This window comes from Amphiura filiformis, chromosome 9 (genome assembly GCF_039555335.1).
Source record: "Amphiura filiformis chromosome 9, Afil_fr2py, whole genome shotgun sequence".
NCBI classification, from domain to species: Eukaryota; Metazoa; Echinodermata; class Ophiuroidea; order Amphilepidida; family Amphiuridae; genus Amphiura; species Amphiura filiformis.
In genome coordinates this window covers 64,830,983-64,850,151 of record NC_092636.1, presented here as the reverse complement: position 1 = coordinate 64,850,151, position 19,169 = coordinate 64,830,983, and the positions used below count along the sequence as shown (strand labels likewise).

At 36.2% G+C, this 19,169-nt stretch overlaps 1 protein-coding gene across 1 annotated transcript in view; it reads left to right on the top strand.

Annotated features, from left to right (window-relative positions):
- The window catches only part of LOC140160221 (uncharacterized), a 53,323-nt gene that overhangs the window by 13,076 nt on the left and 21,078 nt on the right, over positions 1 to 19,169 (top strand). The window contains exons 5-9 of the mRNA XM_072183498.1: positions 4,887 to 5,124; positions 7,205 to 9,583; positions 13,353 to 13,471; positions 13,940 to 14,028; positions 16,618 to 16,694. Coding sequence (XP_072039599.1) covers positions 4,887 to 5,124; positions 7,205 to 9,583; positions 13,353 to 13,471; positions 13,940 to 14,028; positions 16,618 to 16,694 — 2,902 coding nt within the window. The remainder of the gene's footprint in view (positions 1 to 4,886; positions 5,125 to 7,204; positions 9,584 to 13,352; positions 13,472 to 13,939; positions 14,029 to 16,617; positions 16,695 to 19,169) is intronic.

Here is a 19,169-nt window from a genome sequence, read left to right as displayed (position 1 = left end):
TGTTTTTTCCACCTGCAAGAGCCTGCAAACCCTGTACAAATTAGAATTGTTTGGGTAAACATGGAAAATTGATGGTATGCAAGTGGCAGTGTTCAGCCAAACATAGTCTTTACTCTTTACAACGTGTATATGATTCTTGAATTTGAGGAACAGATATTCTAATCATTGGTTATTGAGCATAGTTTGTAGCCTTACAGCACAAATTCCTTTTGGTGCACCATTAATGCCAGTGATTGATTGATTGGTTGATGGAAAATTGATAAGACCTAAATTATAGCCAAATAAATTGTTGATACATTGTAGAATTCTAATTATTACTCTAAAACATGAACACATTATTGAACAGTGATTGCCAAGTGTTATTTGTACATGAAAATTTGTACATGATATTTTTAAGCATACAAATGTATTTTACAACATTACATTGTGGATGAAATTTTAAAGCATGTTAGACTTTGAATGAAAAATGGATCACTCTTACATGTATGCACAAGTCATTGTGATATCAAAGTCACTTAATACTCTTGTCTAAGTCACTTCACAATACTTATGTACTGTAAACCTAGAATGTTCATGTGCATGATAATTTCACTAATTTCCAGAGTGACATGAATTCTTAAAATTGTCATGCTTGCAAATATTTCTTTGTAATATAGGTCTTGGAGAAAATGTTTCAATTTTGTTACAAAAATTTTAAAAATTGCATCTTACAAAATAATTCTTTTCAAATCATGAAAATTTAGGGCCACAAAAATATTGTTCTTTACAGTATCATACTGACCTGGGGAAAAAAAATCAAAAATAGATATAATTGTTGCTAATAGTTTAAGTGCTTGCAGATAACATGATTTTATGCGGCAGCCCATCCATATTTTGATGGGTTTATTTATGACATGCAATCATCTATGAGCACTATAAGATAATGATTAAATCACATTGAAATATAAATTAATGGCTATTTTAGTTGAATGTAAGTGACGGCACACATCACTGATTTTATAAAAGCTATTGGTTTACATTTCATGTGTACATAACTCGATTCCGCAAATCTTGTGGATGGACACAAATAACTATGTGTTTTGGATGGATTGGTCAGCAAAATAGTTTATTTTACAATAAAATATTTTGAATCCTGTTAGCGGTTGGGTGTTTGGCAAACGTTATTTTTTACTTTACTTTCCATTTGTGAAAACTTATGAAATTTCTTGATAAAGTTGTTTGATTTATTTAAGCATGTTGGGGAATCAATGATTTTTTTCAAAAAAATCACTGATTTAATATCAATTTGTTTTGGATTTTATTAATTATGGACAATTTGATGTTGTTTTGGTCAAATAATCATCTGCATTAGCCTATTTTTGACATTCTATATGATTTTAAATAACTTTGTAGGTCTATTGCCAGTTTTTTTGAAAATCTCCTTGATTTATCTCTAATTTTTACTTGATTTATTCAACATTTTGCTAGTAAGTGACAATTTGTTTTGATTTTTATTTCATATTAAATTGGAATTACCAGCTTAGGTAGTGTTGAGCCACTCGGTTTGAGTCTATGTTAATATGTGGTTGGGGAGATAAAAATCATACAACCTTTACATGGCATTGGCCTCCACGGGGTAAAATTACACTTGAGTGATCCTTTTAATAATTGCACAAGGACAAAATTGGCAAGGGATGAAAGCTAGAAATAGGTACATATGATTGGCTATTCCAGTTGAAATCCATACACCTGCATGGAAGATGTGGCCTTAATCTTCCACACAGGGAGTAAGTTACCTGAATGAGTGACTCCATTTGAAATCAACATCCCCTGTGTGGTCATGCCTTCCATAGAGGGTGTACAGTGTATGGATTTCAACTGGAATAGGCCATTGCATCAGCATACATGTAGTATGTTTGGCAGGGCTGTCAACTCTCACGCATTGGCCGTGAGTCTCACGCATTGGGTCACTTTCTCACGGTCTCACGCCAAGGTAGTATAATCTCACGCCTAGGTAATAAATCTCACATAAAAAGCTGGAAAATGAGTAAAATCTCACGCATCATCATGAATAATTTGTTGCTCCTACCCCCCGCTTTTCACATTCTCAAGCGCTAAGCGTCAATAATCATGGTACAAAATGAACATTGGAGTCGGCAAATGCCGGTACGCCTCTGTCTCACGCCAAGCAATTCCAAAAAGTTGACAGCCCTGGTTTGGAATAGGCCATTGCATCAGCATAGTATATAAACATCTCAAAAAAAGTAACTAACCCCCTTAAATAATGAACATTATTCAAAAACGGATGATTGTATTACAAATCTGTAAAATGCATTGGAAGCAGAATTTATTTCTGCACATTTTGACACCTCATTTGTAGCAGTTGACTAAATATTGATGTCACAGCGTACATTTAAATCAATGTAACCCAAGATTTGAAAGTTGCAGTAAATTGTATTGATTTTGTATTCAGTATAATCATGATAATGGAAGGAAATCTGTGTAATGATATCTGAGTGTTTTTGTATTATATGTAAGTGCAACTTTCAAATCTGGAGTCTGGACCTCACTACATTAAATTTTACAGATTTGTAATACAATATCCCCTTTTTGAATAATGGCCATTATTTAAGGGGTGTTAGGTCCTTTTTTTGAGATGTTTATTTGGCATAGGCCATTGCATTATGTTTGGATCAGTTCACGTGTTACATCTGAACTGTTAAATGATGACAAATGCTTGTTTTCCTCTTTTTTCACAACACAACCTTTGAGTTCAACTTTTATAGGTAAATACATTGAAACATTAGTGGAAAAAAATATTTTAAAAAACCTTACTTTTCCACAGTTTAAATACAAGGTGTCCCAGAATGATTTATACCGTATTTGAACAAAATATCAAAAACATATAGTCAACAGTGTATCTAATCAAGTGCAATACAATGCCACACATGTCTCCTACTTATTCTGTGACTTTCATGGAAATAGCTTGATTCGTTTTTGTGTGATATTGCTATTACTGAAGATGGACGAAAACTGCATGTGTAAATTACAGTGCAAAGGCATCATAACACATGGATCCTTTATCACCATCGTCCAGCCACACTGTGTAGTATATATTGGAGAAATCCTACATTCTTTTATAGGAAATACACCAAATTTGGCACAGATGTAGAGCTTATAATGCTAAATAATTCTTGATATGGGATTAAGTGAAATTCAGAAGGTTTAAAAGTCAAAATGGCCACAATATTGAAAATAAATGACTAGATGCATAGTTATTGGCCCTATTTACTTTAATTTCCATTTTATTTTCAATATTGGGGCCAATTTGACTTTAAACCTTCCGAATTCGGCACATTTGCAGTACATACAATCATAAGAAAATGGTCAACTTTGGGCTTGTCGTTTTATATGAAGTCAACCTAGACAATTACTGGGACTTTGCAAAGTTGTAATTTAAGACTAGTAGTCATATAAAAAAAATGTTTTTTAAATTTTGAAGGTGGACCACATCGACTTTGGACCCCTGAAAATATTGAATTTGCAATAAATTTCATCTTCGTGAGGGCGCTGTTCGAAATGTAAATGAGTTGTGACCTCAATTTTTTGGATATGTATTGTATTTATCCTATATTTAGCATCAGTGACAACAAAAAATAATTAATCTGACAAAAAATGTGAATTTAGGGGGGCTAAACTTGCTAGTTTACATAATGTGACACAACGCGCAATTACAGATTTTTTTTTTTTTTACTTTTTGACAAATTGGGCATGCAGTTAGTGTGTATACAAGGTTTCAGACCTCTCTCTTTTTTTGTAAAGAAGTCACAGACTCCCAAAGATGACATTTATTTAAAAGGCAACTTTTGAGTCCAAATTTAGACCCCCATACTCCAACTTTAAATGGCTGCCACAGAAAATCCGTAAGAGCTACAGACCTCAAATTTGCAGTTTTTTAATATTTTTACAGGTACAACATATGACTAAAATATAAAGCAAATCTGAGGGGGTCAGGTGGGGGACCTCCTTGATATCATATGGACTGACCCTACTGTGACACTAAGGATGAACATTCTCTATACTTTTATGAAAAACCCACCTCTGCCGGCATTTCAAATGATGAAACTCACACACCGCAATAATTGGCTTCAAAACTGCAGCCAAAGAAAGAATAGCTTTTAAGTCACTCAAGCGTAGCAAATGCTTTATTCCATACAAGGATTGCTTCGTAACATCATAAATAAACAATAGATATCGACTATTTAGTAGAAGTAAGAACAGGACACAACAAATATACTGCATAACATTTTCCAAATAACTTTGTGCTGTACGGTTAGTAATTTTACAGATTTTCAAAATAGGTTGCTTTGTCAAAACTTGGAAATTACCATTTTTACACAATCCTCTCTAACTTCTAGGAACGTCCAATTTTTAAAATCTAAAAAACCTGAGAAAGCTAAATATATGTAGAACTTAAAATGCAAAACAATATGACCAATAAAAATGTCTTTCATACCTAAAAAAGTCAATCTTTCCAGGTATAAATCATTTTGGGACACCCTGTATGGGTGATTTACTTGATAGCCTCATCTCCTATACTTAAATTACCCATTCCCCACATCAAAATGGAGATTTTTGTGACAAAAAAGTACATTTTGTCAACCCCATTAAAGTTTTATAAATCGCATGAACAAAAAGGTTGCAGTTGGGTTTGTAATATTCAGCCCATTGGAGCATTTTAACTTTAAACCTGCAATATGAATGTTTGGGTAATGGGGTCATGTATGGCTATGTAATGGGTCACCCAATGTTTAGAGCAACTTGGTAGAAAATAGCAACAAGTTAATGATCTCAGTAATACCTGTGAAGAACAAAATAATCAGTATTTCTAAATGATTTGATTTCAGTTGATGTTGCCTTGGAAACCCTGTTCAAGCTAGCTGAAGATGGCCAACCCAGAGAGGGAGAAGAGTTATCGTTCAAGAGGGTCTATCCCATTGAATCATCCAGCATAGACAAGCAAGAAGCCTGGGGTGCAGCTCTTCCAGGAAATGATGGAGCTGTGTCTGCGTTACCCATAACAACCACGTCATCTGGGAGCACATTTGAGGGTTTTAGATCCCAACGACGAAGCAGTGAAGATGGGTATGTATAATTAAAGACAGAGATAAAAAGAATTTATCGCGTCTGACGTCATCTGTCAATCAAATTCGAGCACGGTTTGTTTACAAGTGTTGTGATGATGACTTGCTGAACGCGGCAGTACAACCGGGTCTTGATAGTAGGAAACTTTCTTTGGCGAAGGCACCATGTCGACAATGCCTAGAAAAGCTGCTTTTTGCCTTGTTAAAGTGTGTAATTTATCGCCATTTGCTGCTATTCCTTTTCTCCGATCAGCACCAGATATATCGGTCTTCCTTTTACGCCTTCCTATTAACCTGTGTAAACCAATCAAAGATCGTAATTGACAGTGACATCAGACGCGATAAATTCTTTTTATCCCTGTCTTATAGAAATAGCCTCATAGGGTATATTGCTGATCCATTAATTATCCTTTTCTGGTGCATTGTGGGATAGAAAAGGGAGCAAATTAGCGATCGAGGTGCCCCCTTTTCTATCCCACAATGCACCTGAAAAGGATAATCAATGGATCTGCAATATACCCTATTGACAAGGGACATTCATTGACCTCCATTTAGCTATTGTAGCTGAAATGTCATGAAGTTTTTGTCTCACCTAGTTTAATTAACTAAAAAATGGGGAATGTGATTATTTGGTACCAGCGAGATACAATATGACAACAAACTCCAACCACTCCTTTGAATCAAATGTTCATTTGACAAGGTAGTGGTGAGTGGTTTATTGTGCAATATATCTATTCTATGTCTTTTTTATGTAGTTGCATGAATCTATTTTTAACCTTGGATTGGTTTTAAGTGTAGGGGTGCATATGTGGGTGTGTTGGGTGAGTGTGGGAGTGTAGGGTGTGCATCTTGTGTGATTGTGTGAGTGAGTGGGGGTGTTACTGAGGGTGTATGCGTGTGGGATATGCGGTGGGTGCGTGGGGGTGAGTGTGCGGGTGAGATGTATGTGGGGTGCTTGAGTGTGTGTTTGTGTTAGTATGCATGTTTGGGGCATATGTGCTGGTCAGTGCTCATTTTGATATTTTTCGTAATTTCTTGTATTGATTATTTTGATGTTGTTGAATTTGTATGTAAAATTGTTGCAATTCGGTTTTTTATACATTTTGTACTGTGATGACAATTTATGAATAAACCTTTTATGAATGAATGAATGAGAGTATGTTTTGAATGGGAGTTGTTAGGGCTCATATTGAAATTCCCTTACACAGGAAGGTGTGCGCCATCCTGCAGCTTTCCTGTGCTAGCCTTCTTTTGTTAAAATCCTGGGCAGGGTGTATCACTGATGCATATAATCCATCCGTTTTATGACCGAGCTTTCCTGAGGCGCGCGCTTAGCGAGGGGAATCCTGCCTTCTTTAGTGTGAAAACGTGGTAGGGTATTTCAATATGAGCCCTTAAACATGATACACATTACAAATAATGAGGAGACATTAAATTAATGAGCCAACTGTTTTGCACTTTATGGGGATGAACACCTGATTGATATTATCATAGATGTATGATGAATAATTATGAGAAAATACAGTTGAATACTACTTTAAAACACACGCTCTCATCACTATCTCATCAGAGTGTGATTGGAATTTGATTGGGAAAAAACAATTCTCATACCTTTGTCTGTTTCTCGTATATTTTGACTGATTTATTTAAGCTGCCTAGAGATGATAGTGTATCTAGTACTTTTGATACCAACATTGATAATAATTGGATATCTAAGGAAGTACATGTTGTAAGTGGTACATAGTACTTACTAAGGGCTTGTTATTTGCACAGGATGAGAATATTTCAAAGAGATTATACTGACTCAAAATGTGACGCTATGGTAACTCCGCCATTTTGGTTTGTTGCTAATTGAGGACAAGTAATGTACATGTACCTCAAGTGCCTGAAATGAAATGATAATGTGCGTCCATGAGCAACACACAAACATGGCAGAGCAGGTATTCTTTGGTTCTACATCATTGGCAAATTTATACGCTATTAGCCTCGGTATTTGACCTGCAGAATTTGACTTCTCTGGTCAAATTCTATATAGTATGAATTCAAATTAAAATGACATATATTTATTTCCTATCTTGCAGATATCCAGCTCTTCCTAGCCAACCTCTTGATACAAGTCAAGGAATACCACCTGGATTAGCGTCTAAACCAACTCTTAATGGATATCATACTACTTCATCAAATCCTGGTCTTCCAAATCAACACAATGCTGCATCTTCATCAAATTGGGCACCAAAACCGGTAACTGGCATGCCAAAACCAGCAAGTATATTCGTTGATAATAGTTTGTTTGATTTTGACTTGCCTAGCGATGTTGGTGGAGCAAGACCTAAAACCAATTCAAACACACAGAAGAATATAGGTGAGAATAAAAGCCAACCTCAAGGTAGCAAAACAAGTCCTGATCAGTATTTCAGACTACCATTACCAGGGGAGGAGGAAGCTGCTTATAATTTTTACTACCAAGATGCAGTTACACTTTCAAGCCACATGGATCCATCATTATTTGGTTATGAAGAGAACAAAGATGTTACTAAGTTCACTGATGAAGAGCAAAAGTACAGTGGAAATGATCCGGGAAGTGTAAACACATCTTTTGGTTTTGATGGAAGATTTGACACAAAGACAGAGCAACCTGAAGTTTTATCTGTTCAAGATATAGAAGCTTCAATACTAGATGAAGTAGGAGAAGAGGATAAGTCAAAAAGACAGGAAGGAATCCCTCAATTGAAATTATTTGAAGGACAGCAGCTAGTGTTTCCAGACATTAAGGGTTCTGTAAGTGGAGATCTGTATCTTTCTGATGGATCCAGAAGTGATCACAGCTCGACTAGTAAGAATTTAGATGATACACAGCAAGTCAAAGATGGGATTGAAGACCTTAGTGGTAAGCAGGATGATGGTTTTCTAGCTGAGACTGAGCAAGATCTTGGAGATCGTCAACCACAAGCGCAGTTATCATCTTCATTGACAGCAGCTGTAAGTCACATCATAACAACAGAAGACGATGACCTGATATCAGAGTTTATGGATTCTGATGAAGATTTAGCTCATGCTGTGGAAGAGGAACTTGATGAATCGACACCAGAAGGGAAGAAGCCCATTGGACCTGAGCCTGTTGGACCTCCTAGAAATCTTTTATGGCAGAGGTCGTTGACTGAAAATGAAGAATGGGAAAAACTCATGAAAGAGATTCATGCGTCAGCTGATGACATCCATGTGGAGCCTATTGCTGAATCTGTGCAGGAATTTATTAAAGAACACACACCAGCAGCAGCGGTAGATAAGTTGTTTTCACCAGCATTGGATTCTTCTGAGGAGTCATCCAAACCATTGTTTCCTCAGTATAGACTGTTTCCTTCTTGGGGTGGTCCAGATAACTTTCTTGATGTTGCAAGTGATGATGATGCACCACCACCACGGCGCAAGAGTAAAATCTTGGAAAAGCTTAAATCTGCTAATAATAAACAGGAGGATGGTGGAGAAGAAGGAAAGCAAATGGCTGACAATGACAGTGAGAATGCAAGTTCACAACGGAGTACACCCCAGCTGCCTGTTATCAAAGCTGAATTAAGTGTCAAAGCAAAAGAATTTGTACCACAACCAGCGCCGGAGAAACCTGAAGAATCAGATGATTCAGAATCCTCCAATGTTGAGACTCCAGTGAAGCCTAAACCACAGCCTGCCACTGTGATAGGCAGTGGTACACCAACACCACCTCCTGCAAGATCACCATTTCCAATGCATGGAGGACATCCACCAATTCCTGCTTTTCATCCAGGATATCCAAACCCACCAATGGCTCCAGGTCCTTTTGGTATGATCGATCCCAATCGTATGCCACACCCATTTCCACCAGGAGTAATGCCACCTCCTCCACCTTTCCAAGGTCGGGTCATACGACCACTTATGATGCCCCAAAGATCAAGAATGCCAATGGGTTCTCGACCAGGTGGTCCCATGCCTCCTGGTACTCCATTGAGACCAATGGCTCATCATCCTGGTGTGAGATTCCCACCTGGGAACCAACCATTTATGCCTGGTATACCACCAAGAAATCTTGTGCCCCATATGGCAGGTCCTCCAGGATCCCCACTTAGAATGATTAGCCATGCACATCCATCATCAGGTATGCAAGCTAGGTTCCCTAGTCAAGGAAGTCCACAGCATCATCATCTAACCTTCAGACCTTCAACTGGTCCTGTTGGGGCTTCTTTACCAGGCCTAGCAAACTCGCCATCTCCACCGTTCAGTAGACCAAATGTAGTCCCATCACCACCGACTTCTCAGGTTGGACATACACAAGCAGGTGCACCTCTTTGGCCAGTTGTACACAGTAAAATAGTGCAACGTGGAAGTGATGCGGCACCAGGAGAGCAGGTGAAATTGTTGCCGAGTGATAAGAAGGTAATGTGCCTGATGAGAGGAGCACCAGGGAGCGGCAAGTCAACTATTGCAAGGTAAGATTTGTCACATAGTCAAAGTAATTGTAACATTTTCAATTGTGTGGTTGTGGTGAGGGTACATTTTGGGACAAGCGGATAAGCACTTATTTTGAACGCTGGTTGTAATAGTGATCAATATAATTAGAAACATCTTTGTGTTTCACTGTTTTCAGTATTAGCATAATCATTAAGTATAGGATAATGGCCAAGGATTAGAACGTGAGTGGGTAAGAATGGCTGAGCCGCGGAGCGGCGAAGCCATTCTTACCCACTCACGCTCTAATCCATGCCATTAACCGACTTAATACACACCTATGACGTCGCGCTATTGTTTTACCGCTCCATTATTTTTCACGAATGGAGTGTTATTGAAATAGGTTGCTCTTTACAAATTGATCAATTACTCATTGATGCCAGACAATACACTAATATAATGATCGTACTAAATTTTAGGTGCGAGTGCAAAAATAGTCCGACTCAGCTTTATGTAAAATTTCTATAGAAATACCCATCATATCACGATCCAGGTGTTTAGTTCAAATCATCCGTAACCACCTTCTTGAATTATAAAGATTTAAAATGTTTGTTACACAAATTGAATAAACGTAGATTCAGTAAAATCATTAAAGTGATTAGACCATCAATAGTTCTTTATGCCCACTTCTAATGTATTAACTGTTGAAGTAGTTGCGTCATGTTGCGTTTAGGTCTCTATTTTGCATAATAAGGAAAATTGGCAAAAGGTCATATAGCATGTATATAGGCTCATATGAAATGGTCATTACAGTTGTCAACCTCAAGAAAACTACACCTATCGCTATACCTGAGCAATGATACTCTTCTCTGTGAATCGAGTTTACGATTTTGGAACAACCATGCAATTATGGACACTATTGTTTATCTTGGATAATTTTGTGATGGAATCATTCCGAGGATATATATCGTTGATTCGCAGCAGAAGGACCAAAATCAGGTACGAAAAGGTACGAAAATTTTAAATGTACTACAACACATTTTACCTAGGCCTATTATTGTCCTTGAACTTTGTCGGCAAAAAACAAAACAAACTTCGCCGCCTCGACGCGAAATAAAAGCCACCTCAACTTCCAGTCCCCTTCCGAAATCAAATGGAGCGTCCCTAACATTGTAATATTTAATTACCGTAAAATGGGGGTAACTTCGTAAGCGGGTAACTTTGGTCGTTCAAATATATTTTTAAATGGTCATATTTCGTACAGCAATATTGTTTTTAGTCATATTTGGTCTCAATTTGTTGTTAAGAAATATATTTGGAAGAAGTCGCTCATGTCCAATTTCTTTGAAAGTTACGAAAATATTGGCATTTTTGACCAAAATTAGCATTTTTTACATTTTTTCAGACAAAATAAAATCGATATTTGTGAGCAAGGATGCGTGCTTGCTTAATTTTGCATGGGGATAAATGTCACAAAAAACAAAACCTTGCCCATATACAGCGAAGATCAATTTTTTTCATTTTCTTTTCTTCATGGAATGTAATACTCTGACCAAAGTTGCCCCAAATGCTGGGTAACTTTGGTCAGGCTATTTTCAACCCCTAGGGCACCCTTTCAAAATTATTCAAAAATCTTTTCAACTTCAAGGTGTAGAAGGGAACCCTAACGTCATAAAAAAGAGATAATTAGAAATATATTTGGTTTTGTTTGGAAGCAGTGGTTTAAAAACTCTGAAAAGTGCCCAAAGTTACCCGTTTTACGGTATCGGATAGGCCTACTGATCGATGTAAGTAAATATTCAAGCATGCCAAAATACCATCAGATGAAACATCAAATATACTAATGACAAATAAAAATTATACAGAAAATAGACCTACTGTGGCTTTTATCATTATTAAACATGCCGGAAGAGAAAGATTTGAAAATAAACAGATTCATAGGCCTAAATACATTGATACAGAATGTGTATTATGTATATGTAGCAATGTTGCCCAAAATATGACAAATTATATGTAGGGCCTAAGCCACTGAAAACGTATAAAAATATAAAGAAGGAAAAAAAATGTTATTAAAAACAGTAAGCGTAAAAAGAAAGGTCCAAATAAATAAAAGTAAAGGCCTACGAAGTAAAGCCTAAGTGAGGGTAAAACACATCTTGCATAATAAGTACAACGTACTTAGCCAACAATTTAACCTGCCCGTTTTGATCTTGACTTGCTTTTCACAGATTGCATTGTAAGGGCTCGGATAGCGACGTTTTTACGTATTTTGTTTGTGGCACCTAAGAGCAAATCAGACACATCCTTCTGATATCAAATAATTTAGATTTTTATCAAATTCGCGATACAATACACATTTTAAGGCAAATTATTAAAAATTGATATTTTTGAAATTTAACAGTCCTCAAAGTAAATTGTATAAATCTAACGATATGCAGTAAATAGTAGGAAGTTGGGTTGAACAGCCGTCAATCATATGAAAATTGTGACCTTCATTATTAAAGATATAGATTTTTTCCTCAAAACACTAAAAATGTAGGTCTTTTTGGAAACAAATGTTTAAGTTCTATATGAAAGGTCAAATTTTCAATTGAGTCGGCTTTTCATCCCAGCTACATAGGCCTATAGTTTAATTACATATCATTAGATTTATAAAGTTTACTTCGAGGACTGTTACATTTGGAAAAATATAAAAAATATGAAATTTTAATAATTTGTATTATATCGCGAATTTCACAAAATCAAAATTATTATTATTATTAGATATAGGGACAATCCTCGTATTCAGCATGCAATTCGATATGTCTGATGTGCTCTCAGGTCCCATGACAATACTGTGCAAATGTTGCTATCCGCTTCCTCAATTTATTGTATTAATGAAAATCATTTTCTTCTTGTTTTTCGTATCATTGTTTTGCATGAATGAAGTGATGATAACAATACCGCACTTTTCGCAAATACTTGCTTTTCAAAAGTGCAATTGATATTAACACTACATTCAGTAAATGCCAGTACTTTTCCCTGAAAAGTATTTGCTTTTCAGAGAAAAGAGAAAGGCATTACTGAATGGCGTGTTATTGTGATCATCGCTCCATTCGTGGAAAATAATGGAGCGGTAAAACAATAGCGCGACGTCATAGGTGTGTATTAAAAGTACAAAAAGCTCACTTTTGGTCAAATTTTCAACATATTATGCAATGAAAAAGAGCAATGATATTAAATTAACAACATGAATGATTTAGTCCAATAAGAGACTTCTTTGCTTGGTAATATATCTATCCATAACAACCCATATAGAATGCTTGCTAGTCGTAGTTGGCAATGATCTACATGGGTGACATCATTATTCTAAATAAAACAACGAGGCGAAGCTGAGTTGTTTTACGCCAAAAATAATGATTCCGCCCATGTTATATGAGATGATAGAGTCACAACAGCGGCTGAAAACTATACCTTTTTCTCATTCTTAAACATTTCAATTCAAATGAAAAATATTAATCATAAGTATACCAAATCAAATTAAATCAAATTTTGATCAAATTAAATCCTACATTTTACAAGGAATTAACTAGAGCCTAGTATCGATCAGTCCCATTGTTGCTATGCACCTCCGATTGGTTCAAATAGCAAGTACGAGTATCATGTTGACAGGCATGTGCTGAACAGTGTTATATTGTGTCATATCACATGGTTAAGAACTAATAAGATTGCAAGAACTTTCTGAAGTGTTTAAGAATTCTCTGTACAAGCACTCATATCGTATTGCTGTTGTTTCATATCACATTTGATTCCATAAATGATATCTTCCAGGCAATTGAAAGGGGAACATGGTGTCATTTACAGTACTGATGAGTTCTTTTACAAAGATGGACAGTACACATTTGATCCCATGCGATTAGGAGATGCTCATGAATGGAACCAAAAAAGAGGTGAGAAGTGGGGGTGTGTTTGTGTGTGTTAGTGATCACTACTAAACAAGAACGAAAGTGTGTTCTTACACATATCCATCTGCAAACTGTCCACATCATTTTTCATGTGCAATGTTTTAATACCATTCATATCTGCAGTTGTTTTGTTGTCATTTTGATTTGACTTTGTTATGGTAAAAATCCTTAGCTTTTGTGCAGCTGTTTGTTATTTAAAGTTATTCACCCATTGCACGGTTCCACCATGATGCAAGGAGAGCCTTGAACTGGCATGACATGACAGGAAGAATTACATAACTTTAAGTAATGTTATATCTTATATGACTGGTTCAATTCCCATTCATGCATGCTACCAGATCGAGGCTCTCCGCTAAATAGATCAGATCAGGCTTCGTAGGTTTGGTATGTTTGTTGTGTTGGTTTCTTGATAACTGAAATAGCTAAATTCTGTGCATTGTTTGTTTTTGTCAGCTCGTGAGGCATGTGAAGCTGGAACTAGCCCTGTCATCATAGACAATACTAACAGTCTACGCTGGGAGATGAAACCATATGTTTCCATGGTTAGTAACAGTGATATTCACTATGTGTACCGATACTAAAAACATATGGTTCTATCTATAATGTATTAATACCTGTAGTTTTCATGATGTGTACTTAAACCGTCTGCATATGATGTATTAGGCTATTCCGATTGAAATCCATACACCACCTAGATGGAAGACATGACCTTATATCTTTCCCACAGGGATTGTGAATTTCCGATGGGGCTACCTAAATGGGTGACTCTATTTGAAATTTTCTGTCTGGGAAGTTATGTATCCTTCTCACCCTGTGTGGGAGGTTAAGGTCATGTCTCCCATACGAGGTGTATGGATTTCAACCGGAATAGTCCATTATACTGTAATACTGAAGTTACTGGATACATGGTATCAGAAAACAATATCCACAATGTGGATTCCACATGTCAAAAATTGAATGGCTCACCTTATTGCGCCACAAACTAGGGGATGTTAAAGGTTTCACACAACATTAAATTAAGGGAGTGTTCAGAAATACTTTGGTGGGGGGCTGGTAAAAAGGGAGGGGGCCTTAAAAGAGGGGGGACCAAAAAGTTTTAGGTGGTAGGAAAGGGGGGGGGGGGCAAAAAAGTTTTCCTCTTCAAAACCCAACATTTTTTGAGACCCTCTATATCACTTTTAACATAGGCAAGTTTTGGTTTTTTTGGTTTATGATAAACATATCCGGGACACATACCGTATTTCGTCGAATAGTCGCCCCCCCTCAAATAAACGCCCCCCACCACTTTTTTTCAACCAAGATGTTTCAAAAATTCGATATTTCCATGCTATCTTGTGTAGTAAGCTTACCAAGTTGCTCACATGGTCGCGAGTAGCAGCAATAAATGGCGAAAATCTGCATCCGAACCCGAAGTGAACCAAAAGTCAGTGTCAAAAGGTCATAGTTCGTCATTTTAGCGTGACTTTTAAGCTTACCTAATGATTTTAACGGGAATTTTCGTGCTAAAAATGACCTCTAATAAACGCCCCCCCTTGGGAAAATGTAACGCCCCCGGGGGCGTTTATTCGACGAAATACGGTATCTATTAATTAATATAACATTAAAGATGATCAGCAACATGCAACATCTGGGTTGGTCTAAGAAATACTGGCACTTTTTATCATAGAATTTTATATCTCTTCAAAGTAGGCTACAAATATGATTAAATGTACCAATCTGATCAAAATACAACTAAATCAAGAAAATATTGCAAAGAAATTGGATTTCTTTGCACGTAAACTGCACACTTCAGTTTACTATTTCTCATTGCAAAATTATTTTGTACACATAGGTCCATGGGTAGATTTACCATAGGGCAGAGTGGGCACAGGCCCAGGTACCACGGTCTTTGGGGGCCAAAACTGATACCTGTGTACATTTGCGTGACCAAATTACTCATATTTGACCATTTTAGCTTTTTGCATAAATTAGTTCCAATTTTAACAATATTTGACCATTCAAGCTTCAATATGGCCAAATTGTTTCTGCGGTTCGTGTGCATTTGTACTATCATAATAGCTGATGTCATTATGCTGATGTGCCTATGAACCTCCAAATAAATCCTCTATTTCATTTATCCCTGTAAAATCAGATAAACACCCTGATTTGGGACAAATCTAAATTAAGTATAAAATTAAAATTTTCTTGTGCTTGTATTTCATGCACAATTGTCCCATCGGGAATGTTTCAAACATTTGCCTCCCTGAATGACATGTGACCCAGATACCACATCACTGGAAACAACACTATTATGTTTGTTATACGATACTGGGGGGTCAAAAAAGTTTTGTCTGTCAAAAGAGGGGGGTCAAAAAAGTTTAGCGGTCCATCAAGGTGGGGGGGGGGGTCAAAAAAGTTTTCGAGCAAAAAATTTGAGGAAGACCAGCCCCCCTACCAAAGTATTAATGAACACTCCCTAAATACGGACTTGATTACAGTATAATACTCCTTGATTCTTTTGTTCTGGGTCAATCGATAAATGTACAAAGAACCTCTATACAACACTCTATGAAAAGATAATTAATCTGTTAGTCTTGTTTGCTATAAAAAGGATACCAATGATGTGTAGTCCTAAGGATACCAGTGATGAGAATGGTAAATTAAATCTGGATACCAATGATTATTGAAGCAATCTACCATCAATTATAATTAGTTTCATTACAGACTGTAGTCATAATATTGCCCCCTTGTGTGTCAAATATGTAATATTTACTGATGTCTATATATTAGAATTGGGAGTATTTATGTGCAAGGCATATTTTATGATTTCTTTACTCTACATTTATATGTTCCAACATGCCATCCATTCTGCTTGTCACATTTAATGGAATTCATTGCTGAACTCAATAAATTTCCAAGCATATCCAAAACATTTTACAAAGTTGACTTAATATCAAAATATTATTAATTCATGTGTGTTCTTGTTTGTTTGCTGAGGTTTGTTCATATATTGTACTTGCGTATCTTCTTTGGTAACTTTCTTTTCTTAAAGGGTTGTTAGTTTTGGCCTTTTGTTGAACCGTATTGTTATATGTTGCTATTCTCTTATATCTTGTAAATTGAATGTGTTATGTATTTTATTATTTTACCAGGCTCTAGATAATGAATACCAAGTAGAATTTAGAGAGCCAATGACACCTTGGAGGAATAAACCTGGCCAGTTAGCCAAGTAAGTAAACAGGATGCATGAGAACATGGTCATGGTCAGCCATCAAGGTTAATTCATAACCTCATGAATTAAATGTGATGCTTGCGATCCAATCATATTTTATTATTTGTAAAAACACAAACGCAAATGGGGGTCATTAATATTTCACAATTGACCGCAAAGTGCTTAATCGTTCCAATCAGTCGCACATAAATAACCCGCATTTTGTCGCGTATCGTTTCTTATTATGCAAACAGGTACACATAATCACTGTGAGAATATCTGCATACTTGTTGATCACATAATAAATGTGCATTAAGGTAGTATGAACGGCTAATCAAGCTTGCAGCAAAATAGCCATAATAGCAAATTGGAATTGTGTATTAATTTAAAACTTAGAACTAACTTAAGATAAGTCTTCACTCCACCTATTTTTAGAGTTTCATAAAAATTCTACCATTTCTTATGTATTTCTTTGTTTTTTGAAAATTACCTACATTTTTCCACATAATAATTTTTTTTGCCTACATGGAGTATGCTATGGTTTCCAAACTTTCAGGGATGGTGTATAAGCTTAATATCTAAATTCTCTCGCCAGCTTTTTTTTGGATAAAGTGTTTAATTTTTAGAAAATTAATTTTTAAATTTTTGATTTTAGGGAATTTTAGAAACACCTATAACTTAAAATAGAAACACTTAATTAAAAAAAGCTGGCGAGAGAATTTTCTAAATTTGATTACCTTTCATATGACACCTTGTTTGATGAAATTGGACCTATAGTTAGCTCTAAAAAAATTCTAGAATTTAGGTAATTTAGTGTTTCTAGAAAAAGTTAAGAAAATTGAAAAAAGTACTAACATTACCATTTTATATCTCCTTTGTTAAGGCCAATATCTTGGAAAAAATTGCTGTCCTTTATTAAGTAGCATTTTTGCAATAAAATAAATTAAAAACCAGATTTATGCATTGGGTATAAAGGAGAGAAAATCACATTTAAACAAATTACTTGTTTTCAAAAATTAAGCTGATTTGAAGAACTTGGCAACATGCCAAAAACATGCCGTGTGCAAAGTCTATGGAGTTTTCCAATCACAAAAAATTGGCAGGTGAGTTTTTCTCACCAATCTCCACATTCTGTATCATTTTCAAGCAAATCTGAGCATGACACCGTAGCCGTTCATACAGTGAACAAAAGATACATTCCCTCATTTCAAATATATAGTTTTGGTTTCTCTATTGTTCAGAAACCAAAAATCAAGGGATTAAAATGTGGAGATGAACTGGTATGCAATCATAACACTATTGTGCTGGGAGGACACAAGAGGGTATATATAATCAAAAGTATAATGGCCTATAACCATACGTATATAATAGCCTATTGTGCTAACATTTTCATTATCGATATCTATCAACGTGGACGACTTTTGATGTTCTCTGCCGTAGCTGGCACACTTCCATGACACCATAAAATTACACCGAGATTCCTTTGATTATGCATAGACATCATGTGCATATATTGAGGGGTAAGTGCGGGTGTTTTGTTTATTTGTCTGAAATATAAGCGATGCATGATGATGTAGATGATTTGATTATGAATTAGATTATTCCCGGAAAGCACAACCCATACCTCTTACCTATGTTCCCTCCGCCACCTATATATAACCTCCTCCTCCCCCCTCCCCACACTCGATATCGACTCTTCCCTATTATTCCACTCCACTCTTGAGCCCCCCTCTCCCCTCCTTCCCTTCCCACTTCCAATGCTCTCTCCCTCTGTTTCTCTTTCTCCCTTACCCCCTCCCCTCACACACACATACCCTCTTTCCCTGGCGATCTCTTCTATATCTCTCTCTCTCTATTCTCTAATAAATAAATTGAATAAAAGTTAGTTTCAACCAGCTTTCTATGATATTGATCTTCCGTCATGCGACATGCACATAAATAGAATTGTGCATAATAGTGTTTATATCACTGAAGTCATAATCTGTCAAGTGCCTATTGTAATGTCTGTGGAAATATTTAGATGGTCTATATATTTTCACAGTGAAATCAGCTTAGGCTAATTCGTAGTCTCAAGTCAATGCTTTCAAACTAAATCAATGCTTTCAAATGTAGACTGCTTTGTTCGACTTCTCTGCTCGTGAATATTGCACTCTGAAATTTAAACATTTCTTTTGTATACTTAGAGTAGGTAACTTCAAATCAAATAATTTTACGATCCACACCACTTATAAGAAACTGAAACCAAAACCGAAACTGACTGACACAAATGTTCGGTTTTAAACAAAAAGTAGAAACAATGAGTTCGATATCTTGTGATTCAAGTGGTTAGGCAGGACAATAGGAAACCACGTGACCAAAACCAAAACTAAAACTATATATTTGAAATGAGGCATTGTCAATAGTCTTTTTAAACAGGAAGCCCCGCTTGGCCAGTTCTCCACAGATGAATTGACTTACACCTGTTACTTTGATGACAGACAGAATAGAATTTAC